The following is a 24,432-nucleotide window of genomic DNA, read 5'->3' on the forward strand; positions in this document are numbered from 1 at the left end:
TTTGCTGGCAGAGGGGTGCAGCTCTCATGGCTGAAAATGGAGCTTGGGAGGGCCACGTGCAGAGATACCGCGGGTCGATCCTTCACTGTTTCCAGGGCAGCTCTGTGGGCCAGATCTAAGCACCTTGAGTTTGACCACCTGATTTAGACCTTTGACCATGGAAAGCCCACAACATATATAAGAACCCTCCCAGTATTAATCTCCAGGAATGGGTGTTGAAAGATATACTTCCTCAGATATTGGATGTAATATATGCCTGGAAGCAATTAACAACCTTTTCCATTTTTTCCATTTTGAGTTTATATTATTTTGTTTTCAAGCTATTGATTTGTGCAACTGATATTGTATCTTTTAGAAAATCCTCACAGTTTAATTACCCAATAGGTGTTGAAGTGCTTTCACAGGATGACCTCTGGTTCTAATATAATGATATAGATGAAGTGATTTTTCTCTCACTTTCCTTACATTATATGCAAGTGCGTAAAACTTTATCACATTCTGTCACTTTTCCAAGCTAAAACCTTTTATGTATATATATCTTCCTTGGATGAGAATACTAGTCCCTTTGCTATTTCTTGCTCCATGCTCATGACTAAGGTGGATTTGAAGAACCCCTGCATCTAAGTCTATAAATGCTACCTCGGTACTGATTGTTAATTGGTTCTAGGAGGCATGATGAGTACCAAACAAATTTTTCCCATAAGGAATAATGCAAATAAATTGAATGCATTCCCAAACTAAAGACGATGCATATTTTAAGGCAATATGTAAAATGATAGGATTATCTATCATTACTTTACATGAGAAATAAACCTAAAAATTAATAAATACTTAGATTAAATAAAAGTTAAACTTTGCTTTACCTGTACTGATGAGAAAAAACTGCAAAAATACACAAAATGATTACAGAAGCTAAGAGAAGACTACAAGGGGATGTGTTCAGGCAAGAGCTACCACATAATTAACGCATCATCTTTGTTTCATCTGGAAAGGGTAAGAAGTCACGAGACACCGACAAATTCTAGCTTAAACATTGAATACCAAACAAACGACAAGTACCGGGACAAAATTTTCTCGTCAAAATGTGTTGAGTATCAAATTTAGTGAGTTTCAAAGCAGTTGAGTACCAGGGTACTACTGTAGTTAGTTGCTTTTATTTGCCTTTGCTTGACAAATAAGAAAAATTAGTCAAATTCATGATATGCAATTCCTTGTTTTCTCAGTAGGTGTCAGCAAATGCAAACATTTCTACCATGCATGATAAAATGAAAGTCTACTAAAAACACTTTCCAGCAGATTGTCTCAAAGGAGTGTCTCATAATTCTTATTCTGGAAGCTGGTTTGTAAAGGTGAAGAACAGCCCAGAGGTCCTTGCATCCTTGGAGGCAAACAAACTTAGACTCTCTCTTGGCCTAACTACTTTAAGCCTTCTCTTATCTTCATTATCATCTTTGGCAAATTTACTTCTTTTTGCTGCTGAAGTATCTTTTATATTCCTCCTCTAACCACTTAGCAGCTACCAAAACTTCTTTGAGACTGCTTGGTGTTTACCATTTCCTAATCTGAAAGAAGAGAGATATTTGACATTATTATTAGACATTCAACTGTTCTCTTGAACACATGATTTGCACTTTTTTGTACTTTTCGTCTTTGTAATTTCCTGTTTGAGAGATGATCAGTCAAAATTATTTTTCCTCATTTAAGCTCCCAGGAGATATGCATAACAGCATCTGCCAGACCTTGGAACCTAGATGCTGGGCCTGATTAGTACTTTGATGAGAGACTTCCATGAAAAATGCAGACTGGGTTAGAAAAGATGTTGAAAAACTTCAAACTCCTTGCTGATTGGGGAATTCTGGGAGTTGAAGCCCACAATCTCAAAGTTGCCAAAGTTGAGAAACATTGTCGTAGATGAAAGCAGTGTAAACCTCTTTTACGTTATTGCCAAGAAAACTAAATCGACCTGAAATTACAGGACACAATTTCAATTCAAAGTATGTCATTTGTTTTTGTAAAAATACACTGGCTGTTTTAATGTCTTCTTTCTCAGGATCCCTAACATTGTATTTTTCTTTTCTAACAGGAATTGCAATAACACTTTCCATTCATACATTTTCACTGGCATTCTTGCATATCTATTTCTAAATCCCTTCTAGTCAGTTCCATGAATTAAAAATACATTTGCTTGAAGTGGCATGTATCTTACATCTCTGCATCTTCTTTTTAAATATTCTACTATTTGTTAAACTGGTAAACCTTTAGCTGTGGTGGTGCAGTGGTTAGAATGCAGCACTGCAGGCTAGTTCTGCTGACTGCTGACTGCCAGCAATTTGGCAGATCAAATCTCACCAGGCTCAAGGTTGACTCAGCCTTCCATCCTTCCGAGGTCAGTAAAATGAGGACCCAGATTGTTGGGGGCAATATGTTGACTCTGTAAACCACTTAGAGAGGGCTGTAAAGCACTGTGAAGCAGTATATAAGTCTAAATGCTACTGCTATTACTATTTTATTTGTCATTTGCAGTTTATTTTGATGGCAAATATATATAACTACAAATAAATGTACTTGTCATTATTTAATTTCTTAAATTAATTCTTAATTTTAGCCGTACTGTGCTAAATGCATATTATATGCTATGATAGTTACTTCCTGTGTGAATAAAGATATCTGTATCTAACCTTTTCATTTTTAGGATTCCAGCTCAGGTGATACAACATATCCATAATTTCCCCATGAAATATATCCTGGTAACTGGTGGTGTCATTTCGGGTATTGGCAAAGGAATTATTGCAAGCAGCATAGGTACCATCCTGAAATCATGTGGCCTCCGAGTAACTGCAATCAAAATAGACCCCTACATTAACATAGATGCTGGAACATTCTCACCATATGAACATGGTATTTATGACAAATGTTTTTACAAAATGGAATTCCAGAACATATATTTTATTAATTCCATTGCCGTTTTATGCACAAATATTCACATATAAATTTTATTTATTTCAACCTTGTTATAGTTTATTCATTCTACTGCCTGTAGAGAATAAAATCTGATGGTCATGAATGGCATTTTAAGGCCCTTATTTTGAACAGTATTTGAAAACATCTGCCTGCCATAGTCATGTGCAATAGAGAGTTCAGGTGGTAATCATAATCACAAGATTGTACAATATGTGTCCCCACGAAATAATAATAAATCCTCTAAAAAATCAAAACCTGTTTGATTTTCCATAGATCCCATGAAATTTTGACCATCTCAAAGGATTTAGCATACATTTTTATTTATAGATTAATATTGGTTTGTATTGGTTTTATTTATAGATTAATATTAATTTGTAGATTAGATTCAGTGGTGGGTTGCTCCTGGTTCGCACTGGTTCGCAAGAACTGGTAGTAAAAATTTGTAGTAGTTCCGAAAACCGGTAATAACATTGGCTGGCTACGCCCCTGAACCGATCCCCGGCCCGGTCGCCGCTCGTTTACCCCGCCCACCTCATCAGAGCCTTTTTTTTAACTTTTAAAAGCATTTTTTCTACAACCTCTTTGGCCGAAAAAATGCTTTTAAAAGAAAAAAAAAACCCTCTGATGATCCCGCGGCTCAGCTGGGAACGTCAGAGGCTTTTCAAAGCATTTTTTCTACAATCTCTTCAGCCGAAGAGGTGGTTAAAAAAATGCTTTGAAAAGCCTCTGAGTTGCCTGATTGGCAGAGGCTTTTCAAAGCATTGTTTTCTGTTTTCTGCAACCTCTTCGGCCGAAGAGGTGGTAAAAAAATGCTTTGAAAAGCCTCTGATGATCCCGCGGCTCAGCTGGGAACGTCAGAGGCTTTTCAAAGCATTTTTTTCTGCAACCTCTTAAGGTTGTAGAAAAAATGCTTTTAAAAGTAAAAAAAAAAAAGTTGGCCACGCCCACCCACTCACATTACCCCCACCAAGCCATGCCCACAAAATAAGCCACGCCCACAGAACCGGTAGTAAAAAAATTTAGAACCCACCCCGATTAGGTTGTTGATGAGCCATGGTGGCGCAGTGGTTAGAGTGCAGTACTGCAGGCTACTTCTGCTGACTGCTGGCTGCCTGCAATTTGGCAGTTCAAATCTCACCAGCCTCAAGGTTGACTCATCCTTCCATCCTTCCGAGATGGGTGAAATGAGGACCCAAATGGTTGGGGGCGATATGCTGACTCTGTAAACCGCTTAGAGAGGGCTGTAAAACACTGTAAAGCGGTATATAAGTCTAAATGCTATTGCTATTGTAGGAGACATGGTACTGATAATGTCTGGTAATACTGAGTCCTGATGCAAAGCTTTTTTAGTTTATTGTTATTAATAGTAGAATAGTAGTAGCTCCTCCTCCTCCCAAATACATAACTGACAAAATGCAAGAAGCCATTGACAGTCAGAAAGGTAATATAGGTAATACAAATTATAATTCTAAACTTTAGTCTCATGCATATTATGTGATTGTTTTATGTGATAATGAACATTTGTTTTTTCTATGCAACATAATATTTACTGCTATGAAGATCTCCAGAGTTCTAATAATTCAACTTCCTGCCATAGAAGGAATCCTGCAATATCTCAGACAAATGGATGTCTAACTTGGTTTGAAAATTTCCAGTGATGCGGTATCCAACCTCTAAAAGACAGGATTTTCAACTATTTAATAGGTCTTGTGGTCAGATCACTCCTTATTTTAAGTTTGGATTTCTGCTACCTCTTTACCATCTTTATTGCTCTTTTCTACTCTCTTTTCAGTTCCTTAGCATTCTTTGTATTGTAGGAGTTTTCTTGGCAACATCTTTGGAAATGGTTTGCCATTTCCTTCCTCTCAGGGCTGAGAGAGGGTAACTAGCCCAAGGTCACCCAGCTGCATTCATGCCTAAAGTGGGGGTAGAACTCACAGTCTTCAGATTCTAGCCTGGTTTCTTCAACCACTACGCCAAACTAGATTTATTTCATAAGGTGCAATCTCTCTGATTTCAATCTTTTAGTATTGAAATACAAATTACAATTTATCATAGAGATGCAAAACATGTCTATATGCCTATAAAAGATGCAGTGTAAAAATATAACTAGTGGTAATAATGTAAAATCAAATCTTATGATTTCTTTGTTAATTCAGAAAAAATAATTTTCCAATCCAATATATAACTTGATTCTTATAGGAAAAATAGGTGAATTTAGATAATTAAACATTTTAAATCTGCATTTAAAAGACACAGGCCACTCTTTTGAAGACAGCAAAGTCCACATTTTGGAAAGAGAGGACTGCTGGTTTGAAAGAGGGGTCAAAGAGGCCATCTATGTCAAAATTGAACAACCCTCTCTCAACAAAGGGGGAGGGATATGACATCATCTGTCTCCAATCTACCACACAGTCCTTTCAACAGTTCCAAGAAGGCTCCACACCCATTTTCACCACTCAAATGACCCTGATGACACAGATAAACCTTCAGGTGACCTTAACAACTTGCTAAAAGAATGCAAATGATCAGCTTTCTGCAAGGAGTATAAATCCTTTCATTCCCCACCATCCAGTAAGAGCTGAAGAAGCTTCTTGGATGAGAAGTGAAATGTCTTCAAAGAAAAAACAAAAAGTCCAGTTGCCTCTTGAAAAAGCACCTTTGGGACAACCATGACCTGGAAGACTGAGAATCTCCATAGATATTTAGATTTCAGTCATAAGCATTTTTATTAAAAGTGTGGTCATTTAATTAAGCAATATTTACCTTTGACTAAATATGCTTATGATTGCACTACATGACATATATTACTGTATATGTACTGTATATATACAGTAGATATGTTCTCTGTGTGTATATGATTATACATGTAAATAGTAAATCTATTGGACTCTGAGTTCATGTTTATAAGCAAAAGTTACCCTAGAAATGCCTTAATTTTCTATTCCTACTACTAAGGAGTACTATTTAGTAGAATGTCTATTGTATTTTAGTAAAAATGTAATATAGCATATTTTGCCAAGTATTTTATATGTTTCAGAATCACTGCTTTGTTTTGTTCAGGTGAAGTTTTTGTATTAAACGATGGTGGAGAAGTTGATCTAGACTTGGGAAACTATGAAAGATTTTTAGATATTAGCCTTTACAAAGATAATAACATCACTACTGGGAAGATCTACCAGCATGTCATCAATAAAGAAAGGCATGGAGATTACTTGGGAAAAACTGTTCAAGGTATCTTTGTGTTTTAAAAAATGCAAATTATTTCACTTCTTTCCTGAGATACAGTGCATGTAATTGTCCAATTCACCTTCTCAGTAATCCATGGTGGTAAATTTGTAGAAACCAGTCAATTCTAGTTTACTCAGTAAACTATTAAAAAAACTCAATGCTTAACACAAATTGCAAAATACTTCACTGTCTTGTTAAAATGTGATATAACTTTCAAAGATTAAACATATTCTTTGAATGTTTTAGACCAGCAGTCCCCAATCTTTTTGGTATCAGGGATCGGTTTTGTGGAAGACAGGTTTTCCAGGGACGGGGGGGGTGGGATGGTTTTGGTGGAGTGACTCGCCTGCCACTCACTTCCAGCTCTATGGCCCAGCTCCTAACAGACCATGGACTGATATTGGTCCATGGCCTGGGGATTGGGGACTCCTGTTTTACAGTATCAATAAAAAACTAAAATACAAAAGTCATTAAGGAAAGGGCATGTTTAAGTATAATTTATAACTGTTTAAACTAGGCCTGTCAAACTGGCATCCCACAGGCCGGATGAGTCACGCACAGGCCACGCCCACCCCAGCTCTGCAAAAGGAAAAAAGTCATGATACATCACGATACATCACATGATGTGATCGAGTTTGACACCTGTGGTTTAAACTAATTAACCTATGATAAAATACTTAAACAAAATTGATAATAAGATTATAGTTGGACTCAGATTGATCCCAGTAAGAAGAAAGTAATCATGCCATGCTAAAAAGGCACTCTCCTTAATAGCTGAGAGCTAGACTTCATTTCATGGATATACCCAGAGAAAGACCTCCAGAATTCTGTATTATTAGTCACTTGATAATGTTCCTAAGCTCCGTATTCATATATTGTATACTGAAAGCCAGTACAGATGAGAAAACATTCACTTCATTTTATCCCAATAACAAGTCCCAATAACTGCCCAGAATAATTTATCCCAATAACTGCCCAGAATTTCCTTAACTCCTTTCGAAGAAGTCTTGCATACAGTACAATGCTTACTGGAACAATATTCAAACATATAGCTAGCCATTTGCTAGAGAAATGATTGTCACTCACAGAATTGTATTCAGAATTATATATAGAATTGAGTTCATTCTTTTCCCATGTATGTTTTCATTTCAATCCTTTTAAAGTACCTTTTGGAAGATACAAATTGCCATCCTTGGTTACCAGATAGCTATTGATGCATTTATGTTTGCACTATATTGTTAAATGTTATATTCAAGTATTCTTACTCAAGTTGCAGTTATTTCTATCATTCAATAGTAAATAAGTTTCTAAGAATTCACATAGCAACTTTATTCTTACTAGTTCATTTGATCATATTACTATAGAATCTTCTAAGAACTCAAGAAAAGATTGTGCTGTAGCTGTAAATGCATTATAACTTTAATACTTGGAACACTTCCATGAAATAGTGTATATCCAATTTTCTGTTGCATTAATATTTTATTTGGCTTGTAGTTGTACCTCATATTACTGATGCTGTTCAAGAATGGGTAATGAATCAGGCGAAAGTTCCTGTGGATGGTGATAAGAAAGAACCACAGATATGTGTAATTGAAGTGAGTATGAACTTTCTGTATGTAGCTATGAGCAAAGGCTTATTTATTGTATTTATTCTTGATTATAATTCCAAGGGACACTTGGTAGTTTATAGTAATACAATTCAAACATCCATGGTCAGCATTAAAGTAATAATATAAAAACTCTAAACAGCATAGAAAATAACCTAAAATCCTGCTATCTAGTCCTAAGCACTTTCCAGAAGAGCTCTATTTTCAGCTGCTTCCAGAAGGCAATTAATGTAGGAACTAACTAGCAGGAGGACATTCCAGAAAGCTAGAACTGCTACTAAAATGGGTATAAAATCCTCTCACCTAAGGCTGGGGGGTAACTATGCCCCAATTGAAGTTGGGCATGGGCCGTCATGACTGCAGCTTCCACCTGCTGTTTCAGCGGGAACTGCAAATCCAAAGGAGTCCCCAAGTCATGAACTTGCTCATTCATATGTGTCAGTCTTACCAGATAGATCAGACAGGAAACAATGACTGGAAAGCTAATCCAGTTTTATTATAAAACTATATGAAGAGAATCTTGCAAGTATGATGAAGGTATAAATCTTCAACTGCCCCAAAGGTGCTTTTTCCAAAGGCAACTGGACTTTCTTGATTTTTTCTTTGGAAACATTTTGTTTCTCATTCAAGAAGCTTTTCACTTCTAACTCTTGGAGCGATGAGAAGCTTCTTGGATGAGAAGCAAAATGTTTTCAAAGAAAAAAATAAGAAAGTCCAGTTGCTTTTGGAAAAAAGCACCTTTGGAATAACCATGACTTGGATGATTGAGAATCTCCATAGACAAATCTTCCACTGTCTCTTTTACTGCCTGAGAAACTAAAGTCTTATCTGACTATTTCCTGTTTTGAATTCCAATGGATGTGTCAGCTGCTCATCTTCACTTTCTTTTAAGTCACTAGCAACTGTCATAAGCAGTGGGGAGGGGGCATCTGGGAAGGGAAGTGTACTGGAGGTGTGAAAGAATGTTGTGGGGAATTGGAGAGTATTGACACTAACAGGAACCAGAGATGGCAAACTGAGCCATCTGCCAAGCTTCAAGGAAGCTTGGGCATGGGAGTCAGGGTCAGCATCAAGGCAATCTGAGAGCTCTGAGGGGGAAGAGGAAATGAAGCTGGTAGAGAGAGAGACAGAGGTGGAGCCTGGACCATCTGTCATCCCTCAGATGGAGAGTCAACAGCCCCTAGGTCTGGAAATGGCTGATGAGAAAGTGGAGGAACAGCTGGGTCCAATGCCTAATGCTCAGATGCGCATAAGGCAGAGGAGAGGAGAGCAGTGGAAATCTGTGGGCTGATCCTTGGAAAGGAAGAACCACCGCTTCTAGCGAAGCCCCACCCTAGCTCTGGGGATAAGTGGCAGGGGGCAGAGATGAATAGATGTGGCAGACAACCATTCATCTTCTGGCCGGACAGACTTGTTAGCCTGCAGTGAGAGAGAAACTTTTTTCCGGGGCTGCTGGTGCTCCTAATAAAGGAATCTTTGAGTTAACTTCAGAGGGTTTGTTGTGTTTGGGGAGCTGGGTCAGAATACATCTCTAATAAAAGTACCTTTCTTTAAACCCTATAGATTCAAGGATCGTTGTTTCATAGAGAGTAGCTGGGGCCAGTCTGACAGTAGGCAAGCGCTGCTATAGCGGTTAACCAGGAGATTGGTGTCTACTGAGGGGACTGAGCAAAAAATGACAAGCCATGAAAGTGGCCTGGAGAAAGCTGGAGCTTGCAGGGGTCACCCTGCCAAATTGCATCACTCCAAAGAGGAATTTGAATGGGTGGGGAACGTGAGGAAACTTTGAAGCTCTGTTGGTTGATCATCCTGGCGGTGAAAGAGAAGGATGTGGCAGAAAAAAGCCTCAGCATAATGTACACCTGGGGAAGCCATGGAGCCAGAAGACAGGAGTGTCACAGAGGTTAGAATGAAGAGGAGTTCCCAGTGGAAGTGGATGAATAAGAAGACCTGGTGGAGCAAGCCTGAAGAGTGTTAGAGATGCCTTTGAGAACCAGCAATCCAAAGAACTCGCTCAGCTAGCAGAGTCTTGACCCCACTGGGGCTTGTGGGAGATGGCGTCGCAGCGCAGGTGGTCACAACAGGGAAATGGCAGTCTCATCCAGCTCTGTCCTTGCCGAGGCAGCTCTGTGACCAGCTGCTCATGCAGCATAGCCCCTTCCCCAACGGGATCCTGTCCTGCCAAGGCCTCCTGCCCTGGGCTTGAAATACGCAGGAGAACCAAAACGGCTGGGGTTTTTCTTCACCTAGGTATGGAATTATATGCAGAAGTACAGAGCCGACCCGGCCAGTGAAGCAGCTCAGGTCCGGTGCATGACCATGGCCCTGGAAGGCACCGCTGCAGAGTGGATGGTCTCCCTCCACAATGACGATGTGCCAGAGCTCCAAAGCTTCCACCGATTCATGATGGCTTCTGCAAGTGCTTCAAAGACCCACTCACCCAACGCAAGGTCTGAACCCGCATCAAAACCATCAATCAGGATTGCAGGGAAGTAGCAGTGTACAACCAAGAGTTTCATGAGCTAGCGCGCCAGCTGGCCGACTAGCCGACTAGCCGGAGGACATCCTATTAGAGTGCTTTCAAAATGGGCTCAATGATAATATATATAACACCTGCATCTCACGGGGATCTCCCACACACACTCTCCGCCAGTGGTAGCCAAAGAGGTGGAGATAGACCTGGCTTGATCCCAAAGCAAAACTCCCCCTCTGCAAAGGTGGAGGTCCCGAGAGCACCCAGACGCAACCTCAGCCCCAAACGCCGATCTGCCAGATGCTTCAAGTGCAGGAAGGAAGGTCACCGAGCCGCCAACTGCCGACTCAAGATGCAGACTCAGTGCCAACTCTGGGAAAAAGGTGGGGAAAACCACTCCAAGACCCCACAAGACAACATTAGGGGTTGAAGTTGTTGAGTTATCCCCTCCTGACTATGGGGAGCGAGGAATTCCAGCCACCACAGAAAGAAGCAACACTGACTCTGACAGTCCACTAGTAAGTCACATGTGAACCCTGTCACCATCCCAGTAGAACTGAATGTGCCATCATCAGGCGCCCAGGGGAAGGTGTGGGGTTGCCTCAGATGCATGGTGAGCCCAGAGTTGGTGGAAAAATTAGTTGTATTCCATGACCTCCAGAGAGGTGGAAGAGCTCCGCACATACATACATAAAAACCTACAATGCGGTTTCATCCAGCTGGCCAGACCCTGGGTAGCCACCCCTGTCCTGTTCCGGGAAAAGGAAGATGGCCCTCTCCACTTGTGCACGGACTACCACAGAGTTAACGTGGTCTGTGTGGAGAATTTATATCCCCTATCACTCATGAAGGACATGCTAGCCCACTTAGCCAAGGGGAAGTTTTTTTATAAAACTGGACTTACGCAAAACGTACTACTGAGTCAGAATTAAGGAAGGGGATGAGTGAAAAGTGGCTTTCAACTGCTCCCTGTGGTGTTTCAAATTCTGAGTGCTTCTGTTTGGATTGCAAGGAGCTCCTGCCATGTTCATGCAGCTAATAAACAAAGTCCTGCATTTATACAAAAGTGTGTTGGTGTATTTAGACGACATTCTGATATACTCTGAAATGAAGGACGACCATGTTCAGCTCATACAAACTGTGTTAAAAAAAATTGTGGGTGGCAGAGCTGTATGTTAAACTTTCAAAGTGTGAGTTCCATACAGACAAAATTAAATACTTGGGATACCAAATCTCACAGGAAGGAGTGGAAATGAACCCAGAAAAAGTCAGGGCAGTCCTGGAATTCCACCCCCCCTTCACACGAGGAAGCAACTCCAAAGTTTCTTGGAATTCACAAAATTTTACCACCAATTTATTCCTGCTTTTGCCTAAATCACCCTACCCATTACAAGCCTTCTGAAAATGAAGGGGAAGGGAAAACCCAAGCCTAGGCAACCCTTAAAGTGGACTATGGAATGCCAAGCGGCACTTGAAAAACTCAAGCAGCTGTTTGCAGTGGAACCTGTGCTGGAACACCCAAACCCAGATGCTCCCTTTGTAATCCAGGCAGATGTTAGTGCCATGGCCGTTGAGGCTGTGCTGATGCAAAAAACTCCCCAGAGAACCCTTTAGCCCTCTGCTTACATCTCCAAAAAATTAACGGACACAGAATGAAGGTGGGCAGTCTGGGAGAAGAAAACCTACACAATTGCCATTGCTAACTTGGCAACATTTCCTGGAAGGGTCTAAACATCCATTTGAAGTGTGGACACATCACAAGAACCTAGAAGCTTTAAAAAACCCATGAAAGCTATTCCCCAAACAAGCCCATTGGGCATAGTATTTCAATCATTTGAACTTCACTCTGCACTACATCCCAGGGGGACTAAACTTCCTAGCAGATGCCCTATCCCGACTGTAACAATACAACAGTGCCTAGACCTAAAATCATCTGACCTGATCTAACCAATTAGCAGCAATAGTAACCACAAAGAACCAGGAAAAAGTCAAACCAGACATTTCTTGCAAAGTGCTAGATAAACTGAAAGCTGCTGTAAAAGATGAGAAAAGGCTAGCAGCCCATAAAGAACAATGCACTTCCAGGGACAGGCTAGCCTGGGCAGGGGCAAAATTGTATGTCCTGCCCCCCTGCGGGAGTTGGTTTTACAAACTTGCCATGACTCAAAAGCCACAGGCCATTTTGGTTTTGTAAAGACCCTACATCTGGTCAAACGACAATTCAGGTGGCCATCTCTCAAAAAGGACATTGAAAGCTATGTAGCCAGGTGCCCAGTGTGTGCATCAGCCAAAAGACAACCAGGGAAACCCATGGGACTACTGCAACCAGTGGCAAATCCCCATGTTCCTTGGAAAGAGATCTCTATGGACTTTATAGTGAAACTGCCTGAGAGTGCTGGGAACACCATAATTCTGGTAGTTACCGACTTGTTCTCAAAAGAAGTCCTCTTCATCCCTTGCTCAAAGATCCTATCAGCCCATACTTTGGCTAAGCTATTTGTGCAGCATATTTACAGACTTCACAGTCAGAGGGGTGCAATTCTTCTCACTTGAATTTTTGAAACTCAGGGACTGCTCAAGGCTTAAGCTCCTCCCACAACTCCCAAATGAATAGGGGGTGTGAATGGATCAACTCAATACTGGAACAGTACCTTATATGCTATATTAACTATCAGCAAGATAATTGGATTGATCTTTTACTGTTTGCAGAAGTGGTGTATAATAATTCAGTGCATAGCAGCACCAGGTTTACCCCCTTCAAGCTTCAGGTCAGGACTTTGTAGCAATCTCAGAACTACCTTTGGACAAATCCTAGAACCTCTCATTACAAGAATGGATATAACAATTACAAAATACGTGGCCAGTAGCATGCAAAGTGCTAGAGGAAGTGCAAGAAGCCTATAAATGACAAACTGATAAAAAAATGCACCAAACCAAAAGAATTTAAAGTGGGAGACAGAGTATACCTCTCAATAAAGTACATACAGTGTACCCAACAATCCAAAAAACTGGGCCCTAAATAGATTAGTCCCTTCCAAATTAACAAAATTATAAACTGAGTCACAGTACAATTGGACTTGCCCCAAAACCTGAAAAGAATTCACCCCGTTCATTTCATTGTAGCCTGCTGAAACCAGAAGTAACCTCTTCCCTTTGGCCACCTCCTCCCACACTACTCCTTCCTATTTTCATAGAAGGGGAACAACATTTTGAGGTGAAAGAAATTTTGGACTCTCGTAAACATAAGGGCAGGATCCAGTAGTTGATTGCATGGAAACATTTCCCTGCTCCCCAATCTGAATGGTTGACAGACGTCACATTCGAGCTGACACACCCCTTCATGCTTTCCACAAGAAATAGCCCAACAAACCTAAAAAGTTGGACCTCAATTGACTACTTAAGATTCTCTCTTTTTCTCTATTTTAGGGCCAACGCCTTTGCAAAGGGGGGCCCAAATGTCAGCTACTCATCTTCATTTTCTTTGAAGCTTGCTAGCAACTGCCATAACCAGGGAGGAAGGGGGATCTGGGAGGGGAAGTGTGTTGGAAGTGTGAAAGAAAGCTATGGGGAATTAGAGAGTATCGACACTAACAGGAACCAGAGGTTCCAAACCAATCCATCTGCTGAACTTCAAGGAAACCAGTCCTGTGAAAGAAATTTATACTGGCACCTAAGACACCAAGTTCCCGAAGCATCAGAATGAGACCTCGTTGGACTGGTCTAGGGAGGCGGGTTTTGGACATTGGGGATTGCTTTCAATATATGATTTTTGCATGGTTTTTCCTCAGAGCTTGCCTCATCCACCGTGCACTCTGCCTGTCTAGTAAAAGTACCTTTTCTCTGAAACCTATGGAGTCAAGGGTCGTTCTTTCCTAGGGAGTAGCAGGGGCCAGGACAGGACAACTACTACTTCTTGCAAAGGATCAATTTTAACTTGTTGTTTCCTATCCAGATATTCACAGTTTCCAAGCACTGGGAAAACATCACCAACATGGTCCCAGATAGTGATGTAAAAACTGAGTATCATCAACATACTGATGGTACCAAATCTTGGATGACTCTCTCAGTGGCTTCATGTAGATATTAAAAGCAATATGGGGGGTGGGGGAAGGACTGTCCTCTGTGACAACCCATAAATAAGAAATCATTAAATAAGCCTCTCTTACCATCACCAGTTGAAACCATCCACTGAGAAAGGAATGGAACCAATAGACTCTGAGCAGTGAATAATATCACAATGATTATAACCATAAAAACAATAATCTCACAAATTTTCCTAAATTATTACTGGGAATATCTATATACATTTTTAAAAGCATCCTTAAACTGAGGTACAGATTGAACTATGTTTTTTTATTTGTTCAAACTAATTAACTCCATATGTTATCTTTTAGTTGGGTGGAACTATTGGAGATATTGAGGGAATGCCCTTTGTAGAAGCTTTTCGACAGTTTCAATTTAAGGCCAAAAGAGAGAACTTTTGCAATATTCATGTCAGCTTAGTACCACAGGTAAGTATTTCTCATCATATGTTACTGCTTTACTCATTTTAAATTTGATAAAATACTAAATTCAGAGATTTTTGAAGAAGTGAATGAAGCTGCAATTGTATGCTCTTACATATAGTCTTGTTATTGTTGTTCATTGCCAACAAAACATTTTAGACTAAATGGTTCTAGGAAAGATTTGAAAGGCTCATATTGTATTTATTTCAACCAATGAATAAACATCTGAAGGCCTTTACTGTGTTTATATGGAACATTTAGTTAGATCAAACTCTAACCCTAATGGAATATGTTTATTTTGCAAATGCTAAACTTGGGTTAGGCTTTTTGTGCCTTAATATGTTTTGTAAGTGAAGCCTGTTTAGTTAATTTCTAACACAGTACATTGTGTGAATCCTCAAATGGGTCAGTTCAGTGTCCAGGGAAGTGTGCTGTTTAAATGCAAATCTTAACTTCAAATCTATTTAAAAATATCATTTAATTGAAAGAAATCTATTTTAGGATAATACCTTTAAAAGATATGTTCTAGGAAGTATAGCTTGCTCCCCAACCATGCCATTCTGTCTCTTAATGACAGCTTACTTTTGTGTTGCTGGAACCACTGCCAGGGCTTCTTTTAGTGGCCATGTCCGGTCCTTGGTCAATGTTGTTGATGATGCTTCCTGCCGTCTCATGAGGGCCAGTGCTACTAATTGCTTGGAGAGGATGATGGAGTTGACAACTTCAAATACACAAGGGCCCTCTTGTACAAGTACTCATACAGGACCTCATTTATTAATTGCATGAACACTGCAGGGACTCCTTGTAGCCAAATGGCATCACCCAGAATTGGTAGCACCTGGCTTTCATGCTTTCTCACTCGGTAGTGCACCTTCCTCAAGTCTAGCTTTGTGAAAATTTTCCCCTTTGCAAGGTAGCCCAGCATGTCCTGCATTAAGGGAAGTGGGTACATATTCTCCACACATATACAGTTTAGCCCTTTATAGTCAATGTACAACCTAAGGGACCCATCTTTCTTCTCTTTGAACAGCACAGGGGCCACCATTCTCAACTTCACCAGTTGAATGAAGCCCCTGGCTAAGTTCTTATCTGTAAATGCGGAGAGCTCTCCCATCTCCCTGGGAGTCATAGAGTATAGCTTTGTTTTTGGCAGCTTAGCCCCGGGTACAATCTCAATCACACAATCTGTGGGACTGGGGTGGAAGTGTGTCGGATTCCCTCTTGCCAGAAATCTTGGCCAGGTCCCGATATTCCTTGGGAATCTGGTTCTGAGCTATCACTCTCTTTTTAAGATATTGGCTGTTTCTGTTTTCACTTTCTTGACTGCAGGCACGTGGCAGCTTCTTAGCACTTTCCCTAACTCCTGCTAGTTGGATGCTTTCCTTCACATCCGCCATTTGTTTCTGTCCCAATTGACCGATGGGCTCCATTTTTTCCACCATGTCAGGTGGACCAACATGCATTCAGGCCAATCTCTTAGGAGTCTAGCAAAGTGGCAGAAATCTTGGATGTACTCCGTCACTGGTTGCTTCCTTTGCTTTAGGGTTATGGGCTTCCACACCGAGCCACCATAGGGTCCTCAAATCGCTCTCGTGGGGCTTGCATAAAAGCCTCAAGGTCATCTAGCTCTGGGGTTTCTTCATCATGCAATGACACCAACTACTCTGAAGCGCTCTCCTCCAGGTTGACTATGATGACATGGACCTGAATTGCACCATATGTACAGTACATCACCCTGTAACATTCCATGTGGTGCCAAACTTAAGCCAAATGGGCTAGGTGGCTTGGGTGCCCATTGAAATGGACCACCAAGGGGAATGGCTGCCAATCCTCCTGTATCAGAAAGTATCTAGGAGGGAGAATGCCAGCTGCCATCACCCATGCCAGGACCTAAGCTGTGAGCACTTGTACCGGGCCACTGGTTGCAGCGGAGGAGGCATGATGAAGCTGCTTGTGTTGGGGCTCCAACCATAGCTGTGGCTACCGGTGCCATCGGCTAAAGTATAGGGGGAAGGGGAGTTACCAGATTCATTGGGGGTTTTCCTGGCATCATTGCTGCATGAATCTCCATCCCTCTGAACTTCTCTCTCAACTGCTCCATGGATAAGCTGTGACCAGCATTTGGGATCTTCCACTCAGTGGGGTCATCCCATTTGGCTAATTGCCTCGCTTTTCATTTACTGCTTCGGACCATGTTGACTCCAGTAGGGAGAAGAGGGTCTTCTGCCTCCTCTGTCCCACCCATGTTCATTGCCCAGTGGGTTTTCGGCCCCTGGTATGGGGCTTCCTTTACTCACTCCTTTATGGCTGCAGGTGACTGCTCAGACTTCTCAGGTTTTTACTTTGGGGGTGTGCCAACAGCTTGCGTCCCTGCTTGAAGCAGTGGTGGTTCCTCCTGAGTCGGGATCTCTCCTGGCTTCTTTTTCTCCTCCGTTTCTTGGCCACAGCTGACATCTCGAGGTTGATCTCCTGGTGGAGTCCAGGTATGTTATTACAAAAGAACTGGCTTAATGTCAACCATCCCAGTATGCTAGTCAGCAAAAGAAGCTCCTCAGACATTGTTTTTCTCCAAGAGTATACTTTACTGAAAATCCATGAAATAAGAAAGAAAAGAAAAGAAAGAGAGAAAGAAAGAGAGAAAATAAAAAAAATGGAATGTAGGTTTTTCAAAGCTACTATTTGCCGCTATGATGACTTTTGGACACTGCTTTGTGAGACAACATGCACTGATGTTAGGCTAGTCATGCGGTTGGTTTCTTCAGTGCAGATTTAAAACTGAACTTGGTAATAAATGCCATGGCTGTATATATTGACTGTGTTTAGTAGAGCAGAGTGCTGACTACCACACCTCACATAGCATTATCCAAAAGTTATTTTACATACAGAATATATTTTTGATTTTTTGTCAGACCTCAGTTCAACACAAAAACATTAAAGAAGAATTAATTATCACCAGAATAGGGAAGGGGAAAGTAAATAGGAAATGTAGGTTTAAGTTCAGAAACTACACTGCGAAATGTGTTGCGAATATGAACCATGGTTAATGCAGATATACTCAGCTGGAGAACCCCAGTTACAATGAAAAAACAAAATAATAAAAATAGTGAAAACTTTTTGATAGACCAATGAGGATGCCAAATGCCTATTAAATAGGAAAGTATGTTAATGTGGCAATTTAGATCATTCACATAACATTATGTGATTTGTATAATATTGCTGTGGTTAACATAAAATTAAGGTAGAATTAAGGTAATTTTAACTACACTACTTCAGATAGAATGGACTTGTCTGTCCTTTCAGGGGATAGAAATTGAGTCTGTTGCATCCCAATTCTACTTAATGGAGGGATTAATAAATCAAGGTTTCAGTGTAATTCTATTAAATCTTAATTATTCCTTTTCGTATGTAGCAGGGGGGAAATGTAAAATTTGTTACTACCGGTTCTGTGGTCATGGCTTGGTGGTGGTGGGGTAATGTGACTAGGTGGGCATGGCCAACTTTTTTTTTTTAATTTTAACTTTTCAAAGCTTTTCATTTTTTTCTGCAAATGCAAAAAAATGCTTTGAAAAGCCTCTGACGACGGTCTTTCGGGACCGCCAGCCTCGTTGCCTGTAAAGAGCCGTCTCTACAGCTCCCCATACAGCTCACCGCTGCTCCGGGCTTCGAGGGAACTCTGCTTTTTGCAGAGCCAGGTGACGGAATCAATCCATTCAATGAAAATCAACAGATTACTTAAACAAATAGGATGAAATCCGGATTTGGGACCCTAAATCGCAAGTATTGCTAACAATTTTATAAGTGATTTTAAAGCGAAGGAGTAAAAGTTTAAAATGGCAACTGGCTGAGGCTTAAGAAGAAGAAAGCTGAAAGCAAAAGTCCTTCCGCCTGAATAGTTTAACACGTTACAAAGTAGCAGAAATAATAGCGCTGGCTATAATTGAAAAGAAAAATTTCTATTTTATGTTTCTTCCTTTTTGGAGACTTGATATTGATATCATTTGGAGAGAAGTCTTTTTCTTTAAAAAGAGTTTGTCTGTGTGGCAGGATGGCGTTAAAACTGATAAAGCCAGACAAACAAGCAGCGGGGGGGGGCTCCCCCTTTTACAAACCATATGAACAAGTTTTGAACTTGCAGACTCAGAAGAATGGCTTTAAAGACCTAAAGGAATTTGTCTTGGAGGAGATGGCAAGACATGATGAGATTGTGAACCAGAATCTTGAAAAATTTAGGCAGGAAATTAAGGAGTTGGTACAACAAAAATATGCCAATCTGAAACAACAGATTGTAACAGCTTTGAAAACTTTTTCAGAAATAATTATAAAGATGGATAAAGATACCAACTTAGAACTAGAGTCTAAAATGAAGGAAGCTGATCATAAGATTTATAATCTGGACAATAAAATACAAAGAATTGAAAATGATTTGATAAATATTCAAGACATTTGCTCAGAAGTAAAGTCTAAAAAGGAAGCTGATCACGAGACTTATAATGCAGATAATATAAAACAAAGGATTGAAAAAGAAGTCACAATGATGCAATACAGGTCCATGCAATTTGCGGTCAGAATGAGGGGACTACAGGAAAATAATAGAGATGATTTGAGAAAGATGTCTGCTGAAGTTCTGGCTGTGATTTTAAAGGTTAGTCCTGAAGAGGTATCCTGTAAGATTGACAAGGCCTACAGAGTAAATTCTTGAGTGGCAAAGCAAAAAGAGTTGCCTAGAGATGTGGTGATTTACTTTACTGATGAAGGAATAAGAAATGATATTGTGCAAAAGTCTTTTAACTCCACTCTAGAAATGAATGGAAGGAAGATTTGGATATATAAAGAGCTGCCGTCTAAGATATTAAAGGACAGAAAGGAATTTGGATTTTTGGTGACTGAGCTAAAGAAACAAAACATCCCATTTAGGTGGGATGCTCCAGTTGGCATAATATTGAGATACCAAGGAGAAAGATATCAATTAAATACCGTTGGAAAAGCGGAAGAATTTTACTACAAGGTTCTTAAAAAGGATTCAACATCTCCATGTAGACCATCAGTGTAAGGACAGGACGGGAATAAAGAAATGTGAAATGAACAAGAGATTGAAACCCAGGCTAAGCAGATGGAGATGGAGGTAATGGAAAAACAACAAGTCACAGAGGCCCTTTCGGACGAGTCGCTTTTGGATTCTCCTTCAGAGGTTATAGCTGGATTATCTATAAATACAAGAGAGGCAGCTTTGGATTTTAATGTGATGTCTTATCAAGTTACAGACCAGCATGGAACTCAATCAGCTGATATACAAGTCATAGAAAGGCAATTAGGATGGAGATCTAAACCACAAAAAGTTAAGAAGAGAAGAAACAGGTCCTACAAAACTAAAAATTTTTAGACTAAACAACAGTTTAATGCCAGTTACTTAAGAGACGTTTAAATATAATAAGCGGGACTTATAGATGGATGATACATGAAAATATAGCTGAGGCAAATTATTGACTTATACTATTTTGAGAAGAATAACAGATCTCTGCAGTGCTGTGTTTTTGGGATGTGGAAGATGGCCTCCAACTGAGTGGATTGGAACTTTCTATTCTGGACTCTTTGAAAAATTGATTACGTATATGTTGAGCTATAAGGCATGAGAACTATGGGATTGGGGCATGCAGAAGATCTGGTTGTTACCCTAACACGGCGGTTGGAATTAATAATCTAGATGAAAGAGACTACAGAAGATACTATATGGAATATAAATATAAAGTCACTCGGGTGGTTTTTTATACACGAAAATATTCATTACTGATGGGGGCAGATTGTAATTGAAGATACTGAACATACTGTTGGAACTAGAACTTGATGTTACCCTTACATGAGCAATGGAATTAATAATCTAGTTGAAAGACATTACAGAAGATATTATATGGATTACTTAAAGTCATTTGAGGATTTTGTTTATATATGGAAATATTTCTTAGTGGTGTGGTGTGGGCAGAAGATCAAAGATATTAAAATACTATGTATGGTAGACCAGTAGGAAAAGGGGTGGAGATAGGTTAGGTTATTGATTGTTTAGTTTAGGATTAATATACATAAAAAATTCGAATTAAGAGATATATGTATGGGGGTGGAGGAAATGGGTAGATTTTGAGTTGAATAAATGTCAAATTAGGATTTATTATATAGTTTTATAGCTGAAGGTTGCTTTGAAATGTATAGTATAAGGGGGATATAATAACAATGTTAGAAAGAAATGGTTAGCATGTGGGGGGTGGTGTAAAAGGATGGTAAAATATTATTTAATTTGATATCAATGATTTTATCTTGAAGAAGCCATGGGGGGAGGGGAGGGGGAGGGTTAGGGTTAGGGGGGGTTAGGGAGGAGGGGGGGAAAGGGGGAAAAATCTGTATTTGAAAAACATTTTCAATAAAAAAAAAAGAAAAGCCTCTGACGATCAGGAACACAGCTGGGAATGTCAGAGCATTTTCAAAGCATTTTTTTAACCACCTCTTCCGCTGAAGAGGTTGCAGAAAAAAATGCTTTAAAAGTCTCTCTGATGATCCCAGCTGAGTTGCCTGATCATTTAAAAAAATGCTTTGAAAAGTCACTCTGACGATCAGGCAACTCAGCTGGGATCGTCAGAGAGACTTTTAAAGCATTTTTTTCTGCAACCTCTTCAGCGGAAGAGATGGTTTAAAAAATGCTTTGAAAAGTCTCTCTGATGATCAGGCAATTCAGCTGGGACTGTCAAAGAGACTTTTAAAGCATTTTTTTCTGCAACCTCTTCAGCGGAAGAGATGGTTTAAAAAATGCTTTGAAAAGTCTCTCTGATGATCAGGCAATTCAGCTGGGACTGTCAAAGAGACTTTTAAAGCATTTTTTTCTGCAACCTCTTCCGTGGAAGAGGTGATTTAAAAAATTCTTTGAAAAGGCTCTGACGATCCCAGCTGTGTTGCCTGATCGTCAGAGCCTTTTCAAAGCATTTTTTAAATCACCTCTTCCCTGGAAGAGGTTGCAGAAAAAAATGCTTTGAAAAGCCTCTGAGATCCCAGCTGAGCCGCACGATCATCAGAGGCTTTTTTTTTTTTTTACTTTTAAAAGCATTTTTTCGGCGGAAGAAGTTGTTGAAAAAATGCTTTTAAAAGAAAAAGAAAAAAAATCTCTGATGATCGTGCGGCTCAGCTGAGCATGGGGGGGGGCAGGGATTTTTGCTACCGGTTCTCCGAACCACCCGCCTCCATCGCTACCGGATTGGGCGATCCGGTCAGAACCGGGAGCATTTCACCCCTGGTATGTAGGTATTGTGCATATATTACACTGCTGAATAGGAGGGAGAATGGGGAATGAGCAGCAGCTTTGAGCTTTGCTCTCCTTTTTATTCTCTATTTTACTCTCTCTAAAATAGAGCTCTTTCTATTTTTAAATCAATTTTTAATTTTTAACTTTGTTCTTTTTACACTCTATTTTTATTTTTTTTAAAAAAAACACTCTATTTTTAAATCAATTTTTAACTTTTAACTTTTAAATTTAAAAAGTTTCAGTTTTACTACTTGAGAGGTTCAGCTTTTAGTCCAGCTTTTACCCCAGTTTTTTACTCCAGCTAGTAAAGCATTTAGTGAATGAGAGGAAAGTTTTCTCTACTAAGCAAACCAGCTATCCAGGGCTGTGACAACACCCAGACAACCTAAGATAAAATACTTTTTTCAGATAATGGACACTGCAAGTAAGTCTCCTTTTCTCTTTTCTTCCCCCACTTGCAACCCTGGCAAACAAACCTAGCCCCCTTCTGTATTGGGAAGAGGACAACTGCTCATCTATGGAGGAGGGAGTTGCAATTCCAGTAGGAGTTAGAGGGGAGAACAAAAATGATAACACTCAGAACAATTTTAAAGGAGACTTGGATTTGGTTGCTAAGAATTGCCTACTAACAGCACAAACAGTTGCTGCCATATTTGACCAGCTCCTGAAAGCAAATGGAGGGATTAAAGAATTAAAGTCTCTAATGAGAAAACATGTTAATAAGCTAGCTGAAGAAGTAAACAGCAAAGCTCATATTCCAAAGCTTACCCATGATGTTCGGCCAGCCTGTGTGGACTGGGGGTCTCAGGGCAAAGAGGATGTGGTAGAGAGGCTGGTCTTACAGAGGCACAGGATGCTCCAGGTTGCTAACACCCCTCTGAATAGGGGCAGGTAGCATAATAGGAGAGTGGTTGTGATCTCTTTATCCCAACTCTTACGCTGTAGGGTATATTCTGATGAGCTAATAGAGATTTCTTGGCTCCCCAACAGACAAGGCTGCAAAAGAATATTGCTAACCTTTGGGCAGATTGTACTACCATTGATGTTACTCAGGCTTGAGACCTCACTAAAGAAACACTGTATTTGGCCAAGACATTATTTCACACCACCCAAATTCAGTCCGTGTTAAAGTCTGGGCAGAGAGCCAAGACAGTGAGGGAGGTAGATAATTATCTTGGGAATGCCAAAATACCAAACGTCCTCAACTAACAAGGTTAGGAAAAGATAAGGACAATAAAAAAGAATTTCTAAACCTACACAATGGAAAGCTTCAGTTCATTGATGAGGAGGAGGAACTGGTCCACCAGTTTGCTACCCTCTGCCCAGGAGACCAAGAGATGATACTGGAGAAGACTGAGGTAGTAGGTCAAATGTTGAGGTCAGCAGCTGGTGCAAAAGAAAGCTTGAATGTTTTGCTTCCTTCTGGCAACTCTTCCATGGAATTGCTATCAAATCCTGCTTTTGAAAGCACTCAAGCCCCAATTAATAAAAAGAGAAGGCATACTAGTCCAAAAGAAAAAGAGGAGAAAAGGGAAATCCATCAGGGCTTGGTAATACATGTCCAAATTGACCATCCAGTAGAACAACTTTCCAGTAGAAGGAGAGGGAAAGCCGGAGTACCTGCCCATCTGAAAAAAAATCATTCTTGGAGCAAGGGCAGAGGCACACTGGAAATCAATATAAACAGGAGCAACAAGAAGTTCTGCAACCCACAAGGAGAAATATCAAACCTCACAATAACTATGTTTATATGGGAAGCATAGTTGATATCAACCCAGCTCCAATGTCGACATCTGGCATTTTTACCATCTAGCCAACCAACCAAGCCAGACCACCTTGCGTCCGAGAACCCCATACAGACACTGACCTGGAACGTAGCTGGCTGGAAAGGGATGGTTGATAGTGGACTAATGAGCCTTCTCCCTAAATTTGATGTAATAGCCATTCAAGAAACCTGGTTAATTGTAGTGGACGAACCACAACTGCCAGGCTTTCAGGGATGGGCCTCCCCAGCACAAAAAACAAAGGGAGACCCTCTGGTGGGCTATGCATTCTTATAAAGCAAGAGTTGCAATGGCAGGGGGAGAAGCTATACAATGAAGACAAGTATTTGTACTTCCTAGCTGTTAAATTTGGATATGAAGAGTTCGAGTTAATACTGGTAAATGTGTATATCCCTCCAAACACATCCCGATATTATAACTCTGAATACTGGATGGGCTTGGAAGTTATCCCACATGATATATCTGTATTGTTCCCTTACTCCATAGTGGTATTACTAGGAGATTTGAATGCTAGATTGTGTCCCTTTTTGTATGAGTTTGCCCAGAAGAACGGAGTCCCAGGGGAGTTTTTTGATAACCATCCTCAGTG

General features: G+C 40.3%; 1 protein-coding gene across 10 annotated transcripts in view; it reads left to right on the forward strand.

Moving 5' to 3' along the window:
* CTPS2 (CTP synthase 2) overlaps positions 1-24,432 on the forward strand; it is a 191,447-nt gene that overhangs the window by 46,476 nt on the left and 120,539 nt on the right. For 8 of the 10 annotated variants that reach the window (XM_087871414.1, XM_087871413.1, XM_087871415.1 and 5 more), the window contains 4 exons: positions 2,693-2,898; positions 6,025-6,195; positions 7,687-7,787; positions 14,667-14,783. In XM_087871414.1, coding sequence (XP_087727540.1) covers positions 2,693-2,898; positions 6,025-6,195; positions 7,687-7,787; positions 14,667-14,783 — 595 coding nt within the window. Of the gene's footprint in view, positions 1-1,704; positions 1,995-2,692; positions 2,899-6,024; positions 6,196-7,686; positions 7,788-14,666; positions 14,784-24,432 lie in introns of all 10 variants that reach the window. The other 2 variants (XM_087871422.1, XM_087871419.1) reach the window with 1 other exon arrangement.

Source organism: Pantherophis guttatus, chromosome 5 (assembly GCF_059756535.1).
Source record: "Pantherophis guttatus breed Tessera chromosome 5, ASM5975653v1, whole genome shotgun sequence".
NCBI lineage: Eukaryota > Metazoa > Chordata > Lepidosauria > Squamata > Colubridae > Pantherophis > Pantherophis guttatus.